Source organism: Mustela lutreola, chromosome 1 (assembly GCF_030435805.1).
Source record: "Mustela lutreola isolate mMusLut2 chromosome 1, mMusLut2.pri, whole genome shotgun sequence".
Taxonomy (NCBI): Eukaryota; Metazoa; Chordata; class Mammalia; order Carnivora; family Mustelidae; genus Mustela; species Mustela lutreola.
The window spans coordinates 105,629,995-105,651,731 of NC_081290.1; the positions used below are offsets into that span (position 1 = coordinate 105,629,995).

At 35.4% G+C, this 21,737-nt stretch overlaps 1 protein-coding gene across 2 annotated transcripts in view; it reads left to right on the forward strand.

Annotated features, from left to right (window-relative positions):
• The window catches only part of SLC9B2 (solute carrier family 9 member B2), a 53,926-nt gene that overhangs the window by 24,993 nt on the left and 7,196 nt on the right, over nt 1-21,737 (forward strand). Inside the window, exons 8-11 of one of the 2 annotated variants that reach the window (XM_059171832.1) lie at nt 5,362-5,468; nt 9,751-9,900; nt 16,898-17,006; nt 19,888-20,024. In XM_059171832.1, coding sequence (XP_059027815.1) covers nt 5,362-5,468; nt 9,751-9,900; nt 16,898-17,006; nt 19,888-20,024 — 503 coding nt within the window. The remainder of the gene's footprint in view (nt 1-5,361; nt 5,469-9,750; nt 9,901-16,897; nt 17,007-19,887; nt 20,025-21,737) is intronic. The other variant, XM_059171838.1, reaches the window with a different exon arrangement.

A 21,737-nucleotide genomic window follows, 5' to 3' on the forward strand; every position in this document is an offset into this window, starting at 1 on the left:
AACCACATAACTAGTTAGTACATTTTTTTCTTAGAACAGTGTGGGAGAATGTTCCTTATGTGTTTGAGCAATTTTTTTATAATTTTCTGTACAATGTGCTAACAGGTTTTTAAAATTATTCTAAATTCTGTTTGCTATGGAAGAAAATAGAGGCTCTACTTACCTATATATTCCTTGTTTAATTGTTTTTGGGGGCTTTTGTTAGTTTGATTTTTTTATGTCAAGTTTTTTTAATCCCTGTTAGTATAAAGTGTAATATTAGCTTCAGGAGTAGAATTTAGGGATTCATCACTTACATACAATGCCCAGTGCCCATGAGAACACATGCCCTCCATAACACCCATGACCCATTTAGCCCATCCCTCATCCACTTTCCCTCCAGAAACCCTGTTTCTTCTCTCTAATTAAAAGTCTGTTTCTTTTTTTTTATCCCTCTCTCTCATTTTTATCCCTATGTTCCTCTGTTTCATTTCTTATTCCACGCATGAGTAAAATCATATGGTATTTGTCTCTGACTATCTAGCTTAGCATAAAACTCTCAAACTCCATCCATGTCATTGCAAATAGCAAGATTTCATTCTTTTTCATGGCTGAGTAATATTCCATTATTTTACCACCTCTTCTTTATCCATTCATCAGTCAGTGGACATTTGGGCTCCTTCTATAATTTAGTTATTAATGATAACACTGCTGTAAACATAGGGGTGCATGTATCCCTTCCAATCATTACTTTTGAATCCTTTGGGTAAACACTCAGGAGTGCAATTGCTAGATCATAGGGTAGTTATATTTTTAACTTTTTGAGGAATGTCTAATACTGTTCTCCAGAGTGACTGCACTAGTTTGCATTCCCATCAACAGTGTAAGAGGGTTCCCCTTTCCCTACATCCTTGCCAACACCTGTTGTTCCATCTATTGTTAATTTTAGCCATTCTGACAGATGTGAGGCGATAGATATCTCATTATAGTTTTGATTTATAATTTCCTGATAATCAGTGACATTGAGCATCTTTCCATGTGCCTCTTAGCCATCTATTAGTCACTCACTTCTTTAGAGAAGTGTCTATTCATGTCTTCTGCCCATTTCTCAACTGGATTACTGGCGGGGGGGGGGGTGCTAAGTTTTTTAAGTTCTTTATCAATTTTGGATATTAACTCTTTATCAGATATGTCATTTGCTAATATTGTCTCCCATTCTTGAAGGGTGACTTTTAGTTTAGTTGATTATTTCCTTCACTGTGCAGAAGGTTTTTATCTTGATGAAGTCCCAATAGTTCATTTTAGCTTTTGTTTCCCTTGCCTCAGAAGACATATTTGGTAAGAAGTTGCTATGGCCAGGGTCTAAGAGGTTGCTGCCTATGTCCTCTTCTAGGATTCTGATGGTTTCCTGTCTCACATTTAGGTCGTTTACCATTTTAAGTTTATTTTTGTGTATGGTCTAAGAAAGTGGTCACGTTTTCCCAACATCATTTGTTAAAGAGACTTTTTTTTCCACTGAGTATTCTTTCCTGCTTTGTCGAAGATTAGTTGACCATCCATAGAATTTGGGGTCCATTTCTGAGTTCTCTGTTCTGTTCCATTGATCTAAGTGTCTTTTTTTGTGCCAGGGCCATACTGTTTTGGTGATTATAGCTTTGTAATAGAGATTGAAGTCCAGAATTGTAATGCCTTGAGCTTTGCTTTTCTTTTTCAGGATTGCTTTGGCTATTCAGGGTCTTCAGTGGTTCCATACAAATTGTATAATTGTTCTAGCCCTGTGAAAAATGGTGGTTGTATTGTGTAGATATTGCGTTAAATATGTAGATTGCTTTGGGTAGTATATACATTTTAACAGTATTTGTTCTTCCAATCCATGAGCTTGGAATGTTTTTCCATTTCTTTTTAGTTTTCTTTCATTTCTTTCGTAAGTGTTCTATAATTTTCAAATTACAGATCTTTTCCCTCTTTGTTTAGGCTTATTCCTAAGCATCTTAATGGGTTTTGGTACAATTGTAAAGGGGATTTATTCCTTGATTTCTCTTTTGCTGCTTCGTTATTGGTGTGTAGAAATGCAGCAGATTTCTGTATGCTGATTTTGTATCCTGCAACTTTCTGAATTTGTGTATCACTTCTAACAATTTTTTGGTGATCTTTTGGTTTTTCTACAAAGAGCATCATGTTGTCTGCAAATAATGAAAGTTTGAGTTCTTACTAATTTGGATACCTTTTACTTCTTTTTGCTTTTTGATTGCTAAGACAAGGACTATGCTAATATGAGTGGTGAGAGTGGACACCCCTGGATTGTTCCTGACTGTAAAGGAAAAGCTCTCAGTTTTCCCCATTGAGAATGATATTTGTGATGGATCTTTTGTATATTGCCTTTATGATATTGAGGTATATTCCCTCTATCTCTATTTTGTTGAGCATTTTTGTCAAGAATGGATGCTGTACTTTGTCATGTTTTTTCTGCATCTATTGAGAGGATCATATGGTTTTTATCCTTTCTTTTCTTAACACGGTGTATCATGTTGATTGATTTGTGAATATTGAACCACCCTTACAACCCAGGAATAAATCCTACTTAATCGTGGTGAATTATTCTTTTACTGTACTATAAGGTTCCCTTTGCTAGTATCTTGTTGAGAATTTTTGCATCCATGTTCATCAGTGATATGGACCTATAAGTCTCTTTTCTAGTGTGGTCTTTGTCTGGTTTGGAGGTCAAGGTAATGTTGGTCTCATATCATGAGTCTGGAAGTATTCTTTCCATTTCTACTTTTTGGAACAATTTGAGAAGAATATATATTAAGTCTTCTCTAAATGTTTGATAGATTTCCCCTGGAAAGGCATCTGGCCCTGGATTCTTGTTTGTTGGGAGATTTTTGCAGTCAAATGCTCTACCACTGAGCTATACCCCCAGTTGGGAGATTTTTGATTCCTGATTCAATTTCTTTTTTTTTTTTTTTAAGATTTTTAAAAATTTATTTGACAGAGAGAGATCACAAGTAGGCAGAGAGGCAAGCAGAGAGAGAGAGGAGGAAGCAGGCTCCCTGCCGAGCAGAGAGCTCAATGTGGGACTCGATCCCAGGACCCCGAGATCATGATCTGAGCCAAAGGCAGCGGCTTAACCCACTGAGCCACCCAGGCGCCCTGATTCCTGATTCAGTTTCTTTTCTGGTTATTGATCTGTTCAAGTTTTCTCTTGCTTCCTGTTTTGGTTTTGGTAGTTTATATGTCTCTAGGAATTTGTCCATTTCTTCCAGATTGCCCAATTTGTTGGCATATAATTTTTCATAATATTCTTTTATAATTACTTGTGTTTCTATGATGTTGGTTGTGATATCCCTTCTCTCATTTGTGGTTTTTTAATTTGGGCCTTTTCTCCTTTTTTTTTTTTTTTTTCAGTAAGTATGGTTAGGAGTTTATCGGTTTTATTAATTTTTTCAAAAAACCAGCTCCTGGTTTCGTTGATCTGTTCTACTGGGGTTTTTTGTTTGTTTGTTTCTATATCATTTATTTCTGCTTTAATCTATATTATTTCCCTTCTTCTGGCTTTAGGCTTCATTTGTTGTTCTTTTTCTAGCTCCTTTAGTTATAAGGTTAGACTGTCTATTTGAGATTTTTCTTGCTTTTCTAGGTAGGCCTGTATTGCTATACTTCCCTTTATGACTGCTTTTGCTGTCTCCCAAAGGTTTTGGAGTGTCCTGTTTTCATTATCATTTGTTTCCATGTATTTTTTAATTTTTCTTTAATTTTCCTGGTTGATTCATTCATTCTTTAGTAGGATGTTCTTTTTTTCCCCTAAGATTTGATTTATTGATTTATAGAGAGAGTGAGCAGGGGAAGGGGCAAAGGGAGAGAAAGAATCTCAAGCAGACTACACCCGGAGTGTGGATCCCAGTACAGCACTCAGTTTGACAACACTGAGATCATGATCTGAGCTGAAATCAAGAGTCAAACCCTTAAATGACTGAGCCACTGAGGTGCCCCTAGTAGAGTGTTCTATAACCTCCATGTATTTGTCGTCTTTCCAAATTTTTTCTTGTGGTTGACTTTAAGTTTCATAGTGTTGTGGTCAGAAAATATGCATGGCATTATCTTAGGCTTTTTGTACTTTTTGAAGCCTGAAGACTGTCCCATGTGCACTGATTTGTGACCTGAAGGATGTCCCATGTGCACTTGAAAAGATTGTGCATTCTGCTTTAGAATGAAATGTTCTGAATGTATCTGTTAAGTCCATCTAATGCAGTGTGCCATTCAAAGCCATTGTTTCCTTGTTGATTTTCTGCTTCAGTGATCTGTCTGTTGATGTAACTGGGGTTTTAAAGTCCCTTAGTATTATTGTATTATTATCAATGAGTCATATTATGATACTTAAAGAAGCTACGCAATAAATAAAGACTCTTCTGAAGCAATTTAAAAAATAATTTGTTTTCAGACTTCTAGAAATAACTTTTGAGGGAAAATTGGATGGTCAGACAGTTAAGCAACTGCCTTTGGCTCAGGTCATGATCTCAGGTGCCTTGGATGGGCTCCCTGCTCAGCAGAGAGCCTGCTTCTCCCTCCCCTCCTCCCCCTATTCTCTGCTCATGCTCTACTCTTTCTCTCTCTCTATCTCAAATAAATAAAGAAAATCTTTTAAAAGAAAAAAAAATAACTTTTGTGAAAGAATAAATCCCCTACACTCACTATAGTAAGAAAAGATTCTTGGGGCTCCTGGCTGGCTAATTTGGAAGGGCATGTGACTCCTGATCTTGGGGTTGTGAGTTCAAGCCCCACTGGCTGGCTAATTTGGAAGGGCATGTGACTCCTGATGTTGGGGTTGTGAGTTCAAGCCCCACATTAATTACAAATAAATAAATAAATAAATAAAACTAAAAAAGAAAAAGATTTTTAATTTTAATTGCCAGATTTTTAAGATAGTATATTCTATATATATCAGAGCTACTAAAATCAATATATTATTAGTAAAAAAAAAAAATTAGGCTCTTAAATGGCAATTTGAAAAGAGGATATGTCTTCTCACCTAGACTTTGCCTATTGCATAGTAAAACAAATTAGCTCTGACTCATCAATTTTATCTTTTATATTTTCTTAGGCCTTTAAGTAAATTTTTATTGAAGTGGATAAACAAAAAAGTACAGAAATCATATCTTTTGCCTGTCTCTTGAAATTTATCTGCAATAATATGCATAGCTTTCATATAATATAGGTCCATTTTATTAAACATTTTAAGTCATATGTACTTAAGAATGTGGAGAACAGGAAATATCTATATAATTTTCCTTCTATGTAATTGGGTGCTTTATGTTGATGATTAAAGTCTAAGTATTTATGGATTTAGAGTTCTGTCTAAAGTTTTTCTTTTTATATGTTTTTAAGGTTCCACAATTTTTAACGTTCTCAGAGGAATCTTAGAAGTGGTAATTGGTGTGGCAGCTGGTTCTCTTCTTGGATTTTTTATTCAGTACTTTCCAAGCAGTGACCAGGTAAAATAAATAATCTATGGGAAAATAGTCTTTAAAATGTTATTGGAAAACATTCTGGAATAGTCCCCTGAAAGCCAATGTGAAAAATATAATTTAGAAATGGCTCCCCAAAAGACAACTATCATATGATCTCCCTGATATGAGGAAGTAGAGATGCAACATGGAGGGTTTGGGGGGTAGGAAGAGAATAAATGAAACAAGATGGGATTGGGAACGAGACAAACCATAAGTGACTCTTAATCTCACAAAACAAACCGAGGGTTGCGGGGAGGTTGGGGGGGGGTATGGACATTGGGGAGGGCATGTGCTATGGTGAGTGCTGTGAAGTATGTAAAACTGGCGATTCACAGACCTGTACCCCTGGGGATAAAAATACATTATATGTTTATTTAAAAATTTTAAAAAGAAAAACGAAATGGCTCCCCATTCTAAAACTGCTTATTGCCAAATCAGTGCCACCCATGAGATTTATAAAGAGGGCTAGATACACATTTGACCCTTGAACAATGTAGGGATTAGGGGCACAGACCCCCTATATGGTCAAAAATCCATGTATAACTTTTGAGTCCCCCAAAATTTAACTACTAATAGCTCACTGTTGACAGAAAGCCTTTCTGATAACATAAACAGTTGATTAACACACATTTTGCATGTTGTATGTATTATACATTGTGTTCTTACAATAAAGTAAGCTAGAGAAAAGAAAATGTTATTAAGAAAACCGTAAGGAAGAGAGGCACCTGGGTGGCTCAGTGGGTTAAAGCCTCTGCCTTCTGCTCAGGTCATGATCCCAGGATCCTGGGATTGAGCCCCGCATCCAGCCCTCTGCTCGGCAGGGAGCCTGTATCCCCCACTCTCTCTCTACCTGCCTCTCTGCCTACTTGTGATCTCTGTCAATAAATAAATAAAATCTTTAAAAAAAAAAAAAAGAAAAGAAATCATAAGAGAAAATACACTTACAGCACTGTATTGATAAAAAAAAATCTGCATGTAAGTGGACCCATTGCATCTTGAACCTGTATTGTTAAGCATTAACTATATAAGATTTTAATACAACCCTAAAATTTTTTCCTCAAATTTATATTCAGTAAACTTTAAATTTCACTGAAGAATAAATAACACCAATTTCCAAATATGTAAGCCATTTTTGTTGTTTTTATTTTTTATTTTACTATTATAATGTTCAAGTAATCAAAATATAAAATGACTTTTGGGTCCCCTTTTTTAGTATTAGCATACCCCAGGTTCTAATACCATCAAATACCTAAACCTTAACATCTCATTATAGTATCATCCAATATTTCTTTCCAAGGAGATCAAAGTTCTTTGTTATACACAATGACTTCTTAATATTACAGAGTTCTTTTTGTTTTGTTTTCTTTTACCCTCTTAAGTCTCTTGGAATAGATAAATGTATAAAAATCTTGTTTGTTTCCTATAAGAAATGGCATTATTTTGAGATTTTAGGACATTTTGAATGGAATTAGAAATTTTACTAAAGTAGAATGTGAAGAACATTAATATTTCCATTATCAGAAGGTATGCTGATTTGAATTTTTGCTATGCTCCAAAAAATTCCAACTAAAATTGTAAAAGATTTTATGAATGCATGAAAGAAAATCATGGGATTTTCTAATTATACAACAAAATAAAGAGAAAAATAATGACTTACATTTTGTTGCTTACTCTATATAAAATGAGAGGTAAGTACAGTAAAGTGCCATTCCATTCAATATGGCAGCCACTAGCTAACTACATGTGGCTATAGCAGATAGAGAACATTCCAATGGTGCATTTATAGAAATTTCCATCATCACTGACTGTTTTTTAGAAAGCATTGATCCATTGCAAGCATATAAATCTATGCAATCTACTGTAAGCCACATAAGACCCATGAAGCAAGTACTATTAATATGATCTTTTTGCTGATGAGGAAATTGATATTCAGGAAGAAGCTGAAAAAGTTCACATAGCTGGAAAGGAACAGAGCTGGGAATGAACTCTGGTAGTTCACTACCAGAGCCTGCATGCCTCCAAATCAAGTACTTCTAAAGACCCGCTTGCCTTCTAAAGTGATCAAGAAGCTTGGTCCATGACAACATTTTTCTAGATATATTTCGTAAGGCAAGGGAAACAAAAGCAAAAATAAGCTATTGGAACAACCTCAAAATAAAAGGCTTTTGCATAATGAAGGAAACCATCAACAAAACTAAAAGACAAACTACTGAATGAGAGAAGATATTTGCAAATGATATAGCCAATAGGGCTTAGTATCCAAAAAATATAAAGAACTTATACAATTCAAAAAAAAGAACTTTTACAACTCATCACCAAAAGAACACAAATAATCCAATTAAAAATGGGCAGAGTACCTGAATAGATATTTTCCCAAAGAAGACATACAGATGGACAACAGACACATGAAAAGATGCTCATCATTACTTATCATCAGGGAAATGCTAATCAAAACCACAATAAAACATTACCTTACACATTTCAGAATGGCTAAAATAAAAAAGACAAGAAATAACAAGTGTTGACAAGGCTACAGAGAAAAAGAAACCCTTGAGCACTGTTGGTGGGAATGTAAATTGGTACAGCCACTATGGAAAACATTATGGAGGCTCCGCAAAAAATTAAAAATAGGAATACCAGATGACCCAGTAATTCTACTACTGGATATTAACTCAAAGAAAACACTAATTTGAAAAGACTATGCACCCCTGTGTTTACCACAGTATTATTTACAATAGCCAAGATATGGAAGCAATATAAGTGTCCATTGACAGATGAATGGAAAAGGAAGGTGTGGTATGTATACAATGGAATGTTGAGCAGCCATAAAAAAGGTTGAGATCTTGCCATTTGCAACTACATGGATGGCTCTAGAGGGTATTATGCTAACTGAAATAAATCAGACTGAGAAAGACAAATAGCCGATGATTTCACTCATATATGGAATCTAAAAGCAAAAATAAATGAATAAACAAAAATCAGAATCAGAACTATAAATGGAGAGAACAAACTGTTGGTTGCCAGAGGGGTGGGGGAAAGGGAAATGGGAAAAAAGAGTGAAGGGGAGCGGAAGTTACCTGCCTTTAGAAATGGAATAAGTCATGGGAATAAGAGGCATGGCACCGGGAATATAGTCAGTGATACCGTAATAGCATTGTATGGTGACAGCTGATAGCTATGCTTGTAAGCATAACACACCATAGAGAGAAGTGAATTACTGAGTTGTATACTAATGTAAACTAATGTAACATTGTGTGTCAACTACACTCAAAAAAATTAAAAATAATTTTAAAATTTAAAAAAGGTGATGAGAAGTTTAAAAGGCTGATGAGAGAAGAGTAAAGGAAGAGAGGTGCACATTTCTTAGACCTTTAACAACAACAAAAAAAACTACTCTCAATCTATAGCCGCTTAAAGCTTCTCAATTTTGAAGGGTTTAGAAAGAAAAACCAGGAGAGCATCACAATGAAGAGTCAAGAGACTAAAAATAATAGAGATATCACATCTATAACCTTCACAAAAACCCTGTAACAATCAGAGAAAGACAACTATCATATGATCTCCCTGATATGAGGAAGTGGTGATGCAACATGGGGAGTTAAGGGGGTAGGAGAAGAATCAATGAAACAAGATGGGATTGGGAGAGAGACAAACCATGAGTGACTCTTAATCTCACAAAACTGAGGGTTGCTGGGGGGAGGGGGGTTGGGAGAAGGGGAGTGGGCTTATGGACATTGGGGAGGGTATGTGCTATGGTGAGTGCTGTGAAGTGTGTAAACCTGGTGATTCACAGACCTGTACCCCTGGGGATAAAAATATATTATATGTTCATAAAAAAAATTAAAAAAAAAAAAAGCCAAAAACCCTGTAACATAACTGCTTTCAGGGAGGAGGAAACAAAGCCTGAAGAAGCTAGGTAATGGGAACCCTCCATACGCTAGGGGTGTAAAAGAGCTGGAATTCTAACTCTGGTCTGTCAGGCTCCAAAGCCCATGCACTTTTTTCTGCTGTTGCATTCAGCCCTCTGAAATTCCATTTTTGATAACTGCAGAGGAAGGGAACTAGCGCTCCTAAAAGAGGAACCGGCATCTATACATGTGCCAACTCTACCTTCATTAAGGAAAGGACAGCAAATGTTACGGTGTGCATTTATGGGCACAGGCAGACATTTTTATTTCCCACTAAGTCCTGAATATGGAAAAGTCAATCATTAAAAAATCAGCTATATGAAATAATTGATCTAACCAACCTCTTTTCTCTCCTCAAGGACAAACTTGTATGGAAGAGAGCATTCCTTGTTTTGGGGCTGTCTGTGCTAGCTGTGTTCAGCAGCGTGTATTTTGGTTTCCCTGGGTCAGGAGGACTGTGCACATTGGTCATGTCCTTCCTTGCAGGCTTGAGATGGGCCAGCGAAAAGGTGAATTTTAAGTTCTTCTACTCATTTAAGTTACTTCTGATCAGATAAATTTTTCCTTTCCAGATACTTTCTTCATATCAAGTTAATAAGTTATTTAATCATAAGAGCTATTTTCTGTGCATAAATATACCCCAAGTGTAAACACATGTGTCCTCTTCCCCCTTATATACAAATCTATAATTTGATATCTTTACTTAAAATACATCATGGTCATATTTCCATGCTGCCTGCCTTATTCTTTGTAAGGGCTACAGAGTATTATATTGTATGCTGTATTATAATTAACCAGTCTCATATTAATAGATAGTTGGATTGTTTCTGGTTTTCTGCTAAGATAAAAACTGTTTCAATAGGGGCGCCTGGGTGGCTCAGTGGGTTAAGGCCTCTGCTTTCGGCTCAGGTCATGATCCCAGGGTCCTAGGATCGAGCCCCACATCGGGCCCTCTGCTCAGCGGGGAGCCTGCTTCCCCCTCTCTCTCTCTGCCTGCCTCTCTGCCTACTTGTGATCTCTCTTTGTCAAAAAAATAAATAAAATCTTAAAAAAAAAAACAAAAAAACTGTTTCAATAAAATATCCTACCATATTTTATATATCCTGCCATGTAAAATACCCTGCCATATTTTATAAACTCTAAGACATCATCAGGTATAAAAAGCACCATTATTTTACCATGCCACCAAGAATTTTACATGCCACAAAAAATGAAAAACAATGCTGTTTTTAAACTATGATATGACATACTAATTTCAGAAATGAGAAATTGGGGGGGAAATCAACAAAATATAATATACTTTATCTACAGGATATATTTCTAGGAACATAATTCCTCTATGAAAGAAAATGCACATTGATACTTTTAATAATATCAGTTTACCCTTTTAAAAGACTGCACCAATTTATATTCTCCCCAACAGTGTGTGACTATGATCTGTTTTTCTTTCTTTAAATTTATTTTTTCATTTAAACTCAGCTAATTAACATTTATCATATTATTAGTTTCAGAGGTAGTGTTCAGTGATTCATCAGTGTTATATAATACTCAATGCACATTATATCATGTGTCCTCCTTAATGACCATCACCCACTTACCCCATTCTTCCAGCTCCTCTCCTCCAGCAACCCTGTTTGTTCCCTATACTTAAGAGTCTCTTATGATTTGTCTCCCTTTCTGATTTGTCTTGTTTTATTTTTCCTTCCCTTCCCCTATGATCTTCTGTTTTTTTTCTTAAATCCCACATATGAGTAGGGTCATATGCTAATTGTCTTTTTCTAATTGTCCTAGTTCACTCAGCATAATACCTTCTAGTTCCACCCATGTCATTGCAGATGGGAAGATTTCATTCTTTTTGATGGCTGTGTAATATTCCATTATATATGTATGTATATATACATATACACATATATACATATATATCACATCTTTTTTATCCAGTCATCTGTTGGTGGACATCTGAGCTCTTTCCTTAGTTTAGCTATTGTGGACATTGCCGCTACAAACATTGGGGTGCAGGTCCCTCTTCGGATCACGACATTTGTATCTTTGTGTTAAATACCTCATAATACAATTGCTGGATCATACGGTAGCTCTATTTTCATCTTTTTGAGGAACTTCCACACTGTTTTCCAGAGTGGCTGCACTGTTGCATTCCCACCAACAGTGTAGGAGGGTTCCCCTTTCTCCACCTCCTCTCTGACATCTGTCAGTGAGAGACAGACTGACATCTGTCTTTTCCTAATTTGTTAATTTTAGCCATTCTGATCACTGTGTGTGGTATCTCATTGTGATTTTGATTAGTATTTCCCTGATGCTGAATGTTATGGAGCATTTTTTCAGCTGTCTGTTGGCCATGCGTATGTCTTCTTTGGAGAAATGTCTCTTCATGTCTTTTGCCCATTTCTTGATTGGATTATTTGTTCTTTGGGTGGTGAGTTTGGTAAGTTCTTTATAGATTTTAGATACTAACCCTTTATCTGATAGGCCATTTGCAAATATCTTTTCCCATTCTGTCAGCTGTCTTTCGGTTTTGTCAACTATTTCCTTTGCTGTGCAGAAGCTTTTCAACTTGATGAAATCCCAATAGGTCATTGCCTTTGTTTCCTGAGCCTCTGGAGACATGTCTAGCAAGAAGTTTCAATGATTGAGGTCACAGACCTGTTCTCCTCTAGGATTTTGATGGATTCCTGTCTCACATTTAGGTCATTCATCCATTTTTGAGTCTATTTTTGTATGTGGTATAAGAAAATAGTCCACTTTTATTCTTCTGCATGTGGCTGTCCAGTTTTCCCAACACCATTTTTTGAAGAGACTGTCTTTTTTCCATTGTATATTCTTTCCTGCTTTGCTGAAGATTAGTTAACCATACAGTTGAGGGTCCATTTCTGGGTTCCCTATTCTGTTCCATTGATCCATGTGTCTGTTTTGATAACTACAGCTTTGTAATAGAGCTTGAAGTCCAGAATTGTGATGACACCAGATTTAGTTTTCTTTTTCAGCATTCATTTGGTCTTTTCTGGTCCCATAGAAATTTTAGGATTATTTGTTCAAGCTCTATGAAAAAAGCTGATGGTATTTTGATAGGGATTGCATTGAATGTATAGACTATTCTAGGTAGCATAGACATTTTAACAATATTTGTTCTTCCAATCCATGAACATGGAACGTTTTTCCATTTCTTTGTGTCTTCCTCAATTTCTTTCATAAATGGCCTGCAGTGTTCAGAGTACAGATCCTTTGACTTTTTGGTTAGGCTTATTCCTAGGTATCTTATGGTTTTTGGTACAATTGTAAATGGGATTGACTCCTTAATTTATCTTTCTTCTGTCTCGTTGTTGTGTATAGAAATACAACAGATTTCTGTGTGTTCATTTTTATATCTGGCCACTTTGCTGAATTCCTATATGAGTTCTAGCAATTTGGGGATGGAATCTTTTGAGTTCTCCACATAGCATATCATGTCATCTGTAAAGAGTGAGAGTTTGACTTCTTCTTTGCCAACGAGATGCCTTTTATTTCTTTTTGTTGCCTGATTGCTGAGGCTAGAGCTTCTAGTATGTCTATGTTGAACCATAGTGGTGATAGTGGACATTCCTATTGTGTTCCTGAACTTAGGGGAGAAGTTCTCAGCTTTCCCCCAATAAGAATGATATTTGCTATGGGCTTTTCATAGATGGCTTTTATGATATGAGGCCTATTCCCTCTATTCCCTACACTGTGAAGAGTGTTAAGAAAGAATGCTGTACTTTGTCACATGCTTTTTCTGGATCTATTGATTAGATCATATGATTCTTATCCTTTCCTTTATTAATGTAGTGTATCACATTAATTGATTTGCGGATGTTATACTACCCTTGCAGCCCAGGAATAAATCCCACTTCGTTGTGGTTCTTTTTGTAACTCCAGAATCCTGAGACCACACTGTCCCACCTAGGATTCCACCCCATTTCACCACCTGAGTGCCTTTCAGGTGGGGACATGAGGACATTCCTCACCACAGCAGACTTCTAAAAGTTCTGATTTTGCACTCCATGCTATATCACTTTCCTGTAACTGACCTACAGAGGCTCCCTCCCCCTGGGGTTTATCTTCTGATATGTCATCTCTGATTCACTTCTTCGTACCTCCTACCTTGCAGAAAGTGGTAGCTTTTCCATTTGTAGAATTGCAGCAATTCTTTTCTTAGATCTCCAGTTGAGTTCACAGGTGTTCAGGATGATTTGATAGCTATCGAGCTGAATTCCTGGGACCAGACAAAATTAAGGTCTCCTACTCCTCCACCATCTTCCTCCTATCTCCCAGGGATCTATTTTTCTGAAGAAATTAATAAAAATCAGATATTTTGCTAACCTAAGAGGTAAAAAATGTATCTCATTATTGATCTGATTTACATTTTTTTTGAGAGAAGCTACTTGTCTCTTCCTTTGCTTACTAACCAATTTGTTCAAAAGTCTGTGTCCATTTTTAAAAGATTGTTTTGGTTTTTCTTACTGATTTTCAAAGTTATTAAGATTATTTCTCCATATGTAAAATGGAAGTTAGCTGGTGGCCATTCACTAATTTTAATTTCAAGTTACATGTTTGTAGATTTGAACTTGACAGGAGCAAATGCTGTTCTATTTAATGAAGAAATTAGATGTAGCTGACCTAACTAAATGCAGATATATCATTTTGGACAACCTGGAAACAACTGTTCAAAGTGACTAAACTTAAAATAATGCCATATGGAAAAATATGTGAGGGTTATAAAGCTTGAAGTTAGGTATATATTCAAATTCAGTTGAGTGAATCTCTGTAGAGGTATACTAGAAACATAATTTCCTTGTGAGCAAAGAACACTCCGATGGGAGGCTCTCACTATACAAGGAAGTGATTACAAAGTTAGGACAAGTATAACTGCATAGTCTTGCTTCAGAGGAGAAAGGGATGTTAGGGACTGCCTGGAGCATTGTCTAGAGAAGGGTATTGAGGCCATGAGAAAGAACAGATGAATGGGCTTCAAAGGAATGGAGAAAGTCCACATATGAGTGAAATCATACGGTATTTGTCTCTGACTAACTTATCTAGCTTAGCCTAGCACGACTCTGTAACTCCATCCATGTCATTGAAAATGGCAAGATTTCATTCTTTTTGATGGCTTTGTAATATTCCATTATATATATATTCCACCTCTTCTTTACCCATTCATCAGTCAATGTACATTTGGGCTCTTTCTATAATTTGCTATCATTGATAATGCTGCTATAAACATCAGAGTGCGTGTATCCCTTCAAATCAATATTTTTGTACCATTTGTGTAAACACCCAGTAGTGCAATTACTGGGTCATAAGGTAGTTCTATTTTTAACTTTTTGAGGAATGTCCATACTGTTCTCCAGAGTGGTTGCACCAGTTTGCATTCCCACCAACAGCATAAGAGGGTTCCCCTTTCTCCACATCCTTGCCAACACCTGTTGTTTCATGTATTGTTAATTTTAGCCATTCTGACAGGTGTGAGATGATATGTTTTGTTTTTTTTTTTATTTGTATTTTCCCGATGATCAGTGATATTGAGCATCTTTACATATGTCTCTTAGCCATTTGTATGTCTTCTTAGGAAAAATGTCTGTTCATGTCTTCTGCCCATTTTTTAATAAAATTTTATTGCCAGTCTGTATAGTTCTATGCTAGGCATTAAGTGGATATTCTCATTTATTTTCAAGCACAAAAAATTTAAAAGTATTACCATTTCCATTTTATAGAGACCATAAATCAGAAAGACACACACACACAAAAAAAACGTGTTCAAGGTCACAAAATTAGAAAGTGGCACTGAGATTCAAGTCAGGTTTACCTGACTACAGAGGGTTCTATTCTGTAATACAACTGTATTACAACAATAAAACATTCTTGGGTAGGGCACATTTTCGTATTTTGACATCTATTTGAAAACACATACCAAGTGTATTAAAAACACATTGTTATGCTTTGCAATTTAAAATTAAGTCTCTGGGGGTGCCTGGGTGACTCAGTGGGTTAAAGCCTCTGCCTTCGGCTCGGGTCATGATCCTGGGGTCCTGAGATCGAGGCCTTCCCTTAAATAATTAGTCATGGCAACAGAAGGCTAAGTAACCTAAGATTAATAGATTTGTTCTTCATTAACATGGATACCAACTGAAGTCTGAGCTTTAGCTATGGTATACTCTAAAAACTATATTAAAGATGGAAATGTGGTGACTGGACCTCAGTTTTGGTAGAACTAGTCATTGTCACTAAATGATAAAGGATCTTGGATGTTATCTTATAGAAAACTCTCATTTTAAAGATGAGAATGAAGTAATAAGGGCCTTGCAATTTAGCTGGTGGAAAGAAAGAAAGAAAGATAGATGAGAATGAACTGATAAGGGCCTTGCAATTTAGCTGGTGGAAAGAAAGAAAGAAAGAAAGAAAGAAAGAAAGAAAGAAAGAAAGAAAGAAAGAAAGAAAGAAAGAAAGAAAGAAAGGCTTTGTTCACTGGATGGTACAGAAGACACCCATGGTGTCCTGTCTGGACAATTTGCTGGAAATCTATATTCCAGATTTGCAGGAAATTCACCATCTAGTGTGCATGGGGAAGTATTTTGCCCAAGGGATTTGGCTATGAAACTCCCTTAGGGTAAGCTTAGGGCCTCTGCTGGCCACTGGGTGCTACTAGCTGCCATGCACTGCTGGAGCCCAGCACTGTGGAAACCATCTGTATACTAAAGAAACCCAAGTGTGCTATAGGATTCTGCAGAGAGGAACCCAGGAAATCAGGAAGAGCTTCTTCCCTGTAATATCTCTTCAGCACCCTCTACTGACAAAATTTAGTGATGCCACGTAGCAAAGGAGAAATATTTAAAGGCCTCAACTTCATTTTCTCCGGAACAACAATGAAATGTGGATTTGGAGCTAAGGGGTAATAAATTAATAACCACAGCACTTTACTATATGTGAATTATATTTTTGTGCATGATTTGGGATAACCTTAAACTGTTTTTTATAAAGATAAAATTGGAAACAACTAAAGGCCCGTCAATAAAGAAATGATTACATATACTGATAATTCCATACCACAGATTACTATAGGGCAAAAATTAGATGTGTATTTAGATATATTTACGGCTATTATAAGATCTCTGAATGATATTGCTGAATGAAAATTAACAAAATTTTAAACTATAAAATAATCTAAGTATTACATGTATACACATACCTATCATATATTCAGAAGTAGAAGTCCTTATAAGATTATTTTATTAGATTCTTATAATTAGCATAATTTGTAAACCAACTCTAAATCACCTCATATAATAACTTTGTTAGAAAGATCTTCATGTAATTTTCTGTTCTCTTATTTCTGTTTTCTTATTTATAAATTTCAGAGAAATAAAGCCTATCTCAGGTCAAATTGACTCAATTTTCAAATTAGTAAAATTCTTAGAACTTATAACTTCATATAATAAAAATCTGTGGTGTGTGTGTGTGTGTGTTTGTTTCTTTTAGGCAGAGGTTGAAAAAATTATTGCAGGTGCCTGGTACATTTTTCAGCCCCTTCTCTTCGGACTGATTGGAGCAGAAGTATCTATTGCATCTCTCAGACCAGAAACTGTAGGTAAGAATTTCAAAGTAGTACATTTGCTAAAATCAACTTTTATATTCAGTGGAATACCTTCAGTAGGTATAGTTATTATCACAATTGTATAAAAAGTTAATAATAATCTAAGTCTCTTAGAGCAGTTAGCCAGAAAATAATTTTTGTCAATCTCAGGCATAAATTTTATACCTTTAATGTTATTCCTTGTAAAGAAAAGTAACACTACTAACTACTATCCAGAAGATGCAGGTCTTAAAACTTTTTTTCCAAGGACAAAAATGTTCAATTAGACTTGTTCTGATCAAGGGCCAGAATTATTCATCAGTTCTGTAATATATATCCATGGAACAAAAATGTTTGTTCATTCATTCATTCATTCATTTATTCATACATTCTAAAGCCATCATATTAAAACTTTTGATTTCATAACACTGCACTTAAAAATTTATTTGTGCACATATACTCATTATTTCCTCCATTCCACTCATTCCATATTCTTCTATCTTTACTGGGAATCCCATCTCCCACTACCTCCTTCAGGACCTCATACATAGATTCTCCCCCTATTCTCATGTCACAGTTTTTTTCCTCTTTAGAATTTAAATAAATTCTAATCTCTCCTCTCTTAAAATAATGTCTTTCCATTCCAATACATGCTACAACGTGGATGAACCTGGAGGACATTTGTCACCAAAAGACAAATACTGTGTGATTCCACCTATATGAGGTATCCAGGTAGTCAAATCATAGAAACAAAAAGTAGAATGGTAGTGGCCAAGGACTTGGGGGAAGGGGAAATGAAGTGTTGTTTAACATTAATGTTTAATGATCAGTTTTGCAAAATGAAAAAATGCTGGAGATTGGTTACACAAATATGTGAATGTTCAACTTAATCCTACTGAACTGCACACTTAATAATGATTAAGATGGAGGGTGCCTGGGTGGCTCAAAAAATAATGATTAAGATGGTAAACTTTGTTATGCATATTTTACCACAATTTATATATGTATATGTATATATACATATGTATACATATGTGTATACACATATGTATATATGTGTATATGTGTATATATATAAACTCCTTTTATATATGTGTATATATATAAACTCCTTTTTCCACTCAACTTGCCCCTTCACCCACCACACTTTGTTTTTACTCCTCTTTTCGAACTTTTCCAAAGAAGTAATGATATTCCCCTTTGCCATTTCAACTCTCACTCTCTTCTTCAATACATTTCAGCCCAGCTTCTGCCCATACAATCGACCCCGCTCTCAACAAGGTTATATTGCTAAGTACACTGAATACTTATCAGTCCTTTTTTTTACTCGATAACTCAGCAGCATTTGATGCTATTGATCTCTTTAAAACATGTTTTCCATTGAATTCTGAAACTTCATATTTTTCACTGCACTCTGAGTCCTCACTTACACTACATGTAGCTTAAATGCCGCTCTTCGTCAGGGTTGTTCCAAAGGTTTCTAAGCTTCTCTATGTCATTTTTCTGAGCTTACCTACATTCAGTAGCTTTGATAATAAACTACATAATTCCAAAATTTTTATCTCTAAATGAGTGTATCTAATTGCTGATTGGACATCACTACTTGTAAATCTCACAAAACTTCAAACTCGGTACGTTCAAAATTTCTAAATCCTCTTCTCTCCAAACCTTACAATGCTCCCTCCTGGCAATGGTATAATCTCTTTTGTTTTTTGTACTTCAGGCAATAAATGCTTTTGAAAACCTACCAACTTTTGAAAACCATTGAGGGATTGAGCAGTATCCCTCAATAAAAAGCCACAACACCTTTCTATAAGAAGTCATATTGCAGATTCACAATAAGTCCTCTGGCGATGTCTATCTGGTTTTATTATTTGTTTTACTCGCCTTTCGAACTTGAGAAAGTCATTTATCCTTTCTAAACTTCACTTTTTTCAATTGTAAAATAAAAAAGATTACACCACAGATTGTAAGAGTTAGGTGCTGAACGCACTTAAATTTTAATACAGAAACTGGTACAGAGTAAACACTTAACTGCTTTTTAGAAAATCACCTTATCGGCAGTCATGTTAGCTGTGCCTTTCTTAGGTTCAGTAACCTAGTCACAATCCCCAGCGTGCAAATCAAGATGAACTTACCTTTGACAGCAAAGGATTCTAAAGAATGGAATGAAGTAGCTGTGCATGTGTACCTGGGCTAATGGGTAGTCAGTGTATACACCAATATGGTGAAAAAAGTGTAGACAGCTAGTGTCCATTCTGATTGGTCAGTGCTCTGCCAGTTCTGTTCTGATTGACTGACTGCTTTCATCTTGACCAATAAATATCTTTAATATCACCTCTGGTTTATACTCCATAAACAATTCTCAACCATTTTAATGAAAATATTAACTTTTTCTTTTCTATGACTTCTTATCAGTATGTTTATACTGTATGCACCTTATAGTACATTAATTTATTATGTTTCTGTTTTCCTCTGACTTTGAAGTTCATAGAGGCAAACAAAGTCTGTACATTATACATTTTTGTATACCCAGTATCTAGTCCAAATCCTGTCATGCACAGTTATCATTTAATAAGTTAATGTTGAATAAACACATGGAAGAAAGTTTGGTTTGTATGATAAAGCATGAGAGAAATAACATTCGTATCTCCTCTATAATATATATCAAAGATGTTTAATTAATTTCTGGCTTAATCTAGGAAAAATACCTTCTTTTAAAAAATGATTTGATCTTTGTTATTGATGTTTTGATAAATTATGCCTAACCATTTTGTCTTCTTAATTTTTAATATATTTAGATAATTACAGTTGATAGTATTTTGAATCAATAACCATGAGATACAGTTTCTCCCCCAGTACTTTATTATGTCTAAAAATTAAATATTTCTTACAGGTCTTTGTGTTGCCATCCTGGGCATTGCAGTATTGATAAGAATTTTGACTACATTTCTGATGGTGTGTTTTGCTGGTTTTAACATCAAGGAAAAGATATTTATTTCTTTTGCATGGCTTCCTAAGGCCACAGTCCAGGTAATGATGGATGGGATGGTGTAGCATTTTAACTCCTATTTCTTTATGACACCCTGAAATTTTAAATAAGAGGGTTTATTCAAATTTGGTTGAAAAGATGTAATCTAAATTTGATTTGTGAAAAGGGTTTTTACTAATCTATTCTTTAAAAGTTTTATTTTACATATACTGATTTCCTAAATATGATGGCTCATTTAAATTTATCTAGATCATCAGCATTATTTTAATCAACTAAAAATCCAATAAATTCCCACACTAACCAGAAAGCAGTAGTCATGAGAAGAAAGAGTTGAATTTTTATCAGTCAGAGCCCTCTAAATCACCCAGAAAGATAGCTGTTAAACCTTTTCATTTCAATATCTTCCAAGAAGAGAGTGAAAAATAAATAGCATGGTGCATCTTAGTATTTGGAAATACTTCAATGTCAATATAATTGATGATCAGTTATGCTTGACCACAGTCTTTATATATAAAGGAAAAAATTTATTGAAAAGCAACTGAGAAAATGCTTTATTGATTTTCTAGATTATTGGTTGGTAGTAAATTTTTCAAACTAGCTAAAACTTCTGTCAAATATATCAATCCCATGACCCAAAAATTGTACACTGTAATGAATAGGGCATGAAGAGATAGGTGCTTGAAAGTATTAACCAGGTATTTAGTAAAATTTAATTACTAATTAAATTAGAACTGTATAGATTATTTGTTGCAAACATAATTTATTTCTGATTATGTTCTTTATTTTCAAAGTAATTATAGCAAACAATATTGAACTATCTCTTTCTGATTATTTTGCAATTGTTTAAACACGGAAATTTTTGTTTTATGAAATGAAAATCAGATGTCTTCTTTTTTTGTTTTAGATTTATTTATTTGAGAGAGAGAGCATGCACCCAAGTGGGGCGGGGGCCAAGGAAAAAAATCTTACTTGGGGCTCAATCTTACCACCCTGAGATCATGTCCTGAGCCAAATCAAGAATCAGATTTTTTTTTAATTTTTAATTTTTTTATAAACAAATAATGTATTTTTGCCCCCAGGGGTACAGGTCTGTGAATTGCCAGGTTTACACACTTCACAGCACTCACCATATAGCACATACCCTCCCCAATGTCCATAACCCCACCATCCTCTCCCAACTCTCCCCACCAGCAACCCTCAGTTTGTTTTGTGATATTAAGAGTTTCTTATGGTTTGTCTCCCTCCCGATCCCATCTTGTTTCATTTATTCTTTTCCAAACCCCCACGTTGCATCTCCACTTCCTCATATCAGGGAGTCATATGATAGTTGTCTTTCTCCGATTGAAGAGTCAGATTCTTAACTAAGTCACCCAGGCATCCCTAAGATGAGATGTTCTAAATTTAGGAAGCTTTGGGGGATCTGTATGTGCTATAATTATAAGCCAGATTTTGTGTGGCTGTGGACTTTGGCATTATTCCAGAGAAGTTTTATTTCCATCAGACTTTCAAAGAAGTCTGAGACATAAGGGATAAGAATACTGTGAGGTCAATAGCCAAAACTATGGAAAGAACCTACATGTCCATCAAGAACCTTCTTTATAAATGGATAAAGAAGATGTGATACACACACACGCACACACACACATACACAATGGAATACTATGCAGCCATCAAAGGAAATGAAATCTTGCCATTTGCAATGACAGTGGATGGAACTAGAGGGTATTATGCTGAGCGAAATAAGTCAATCAGAG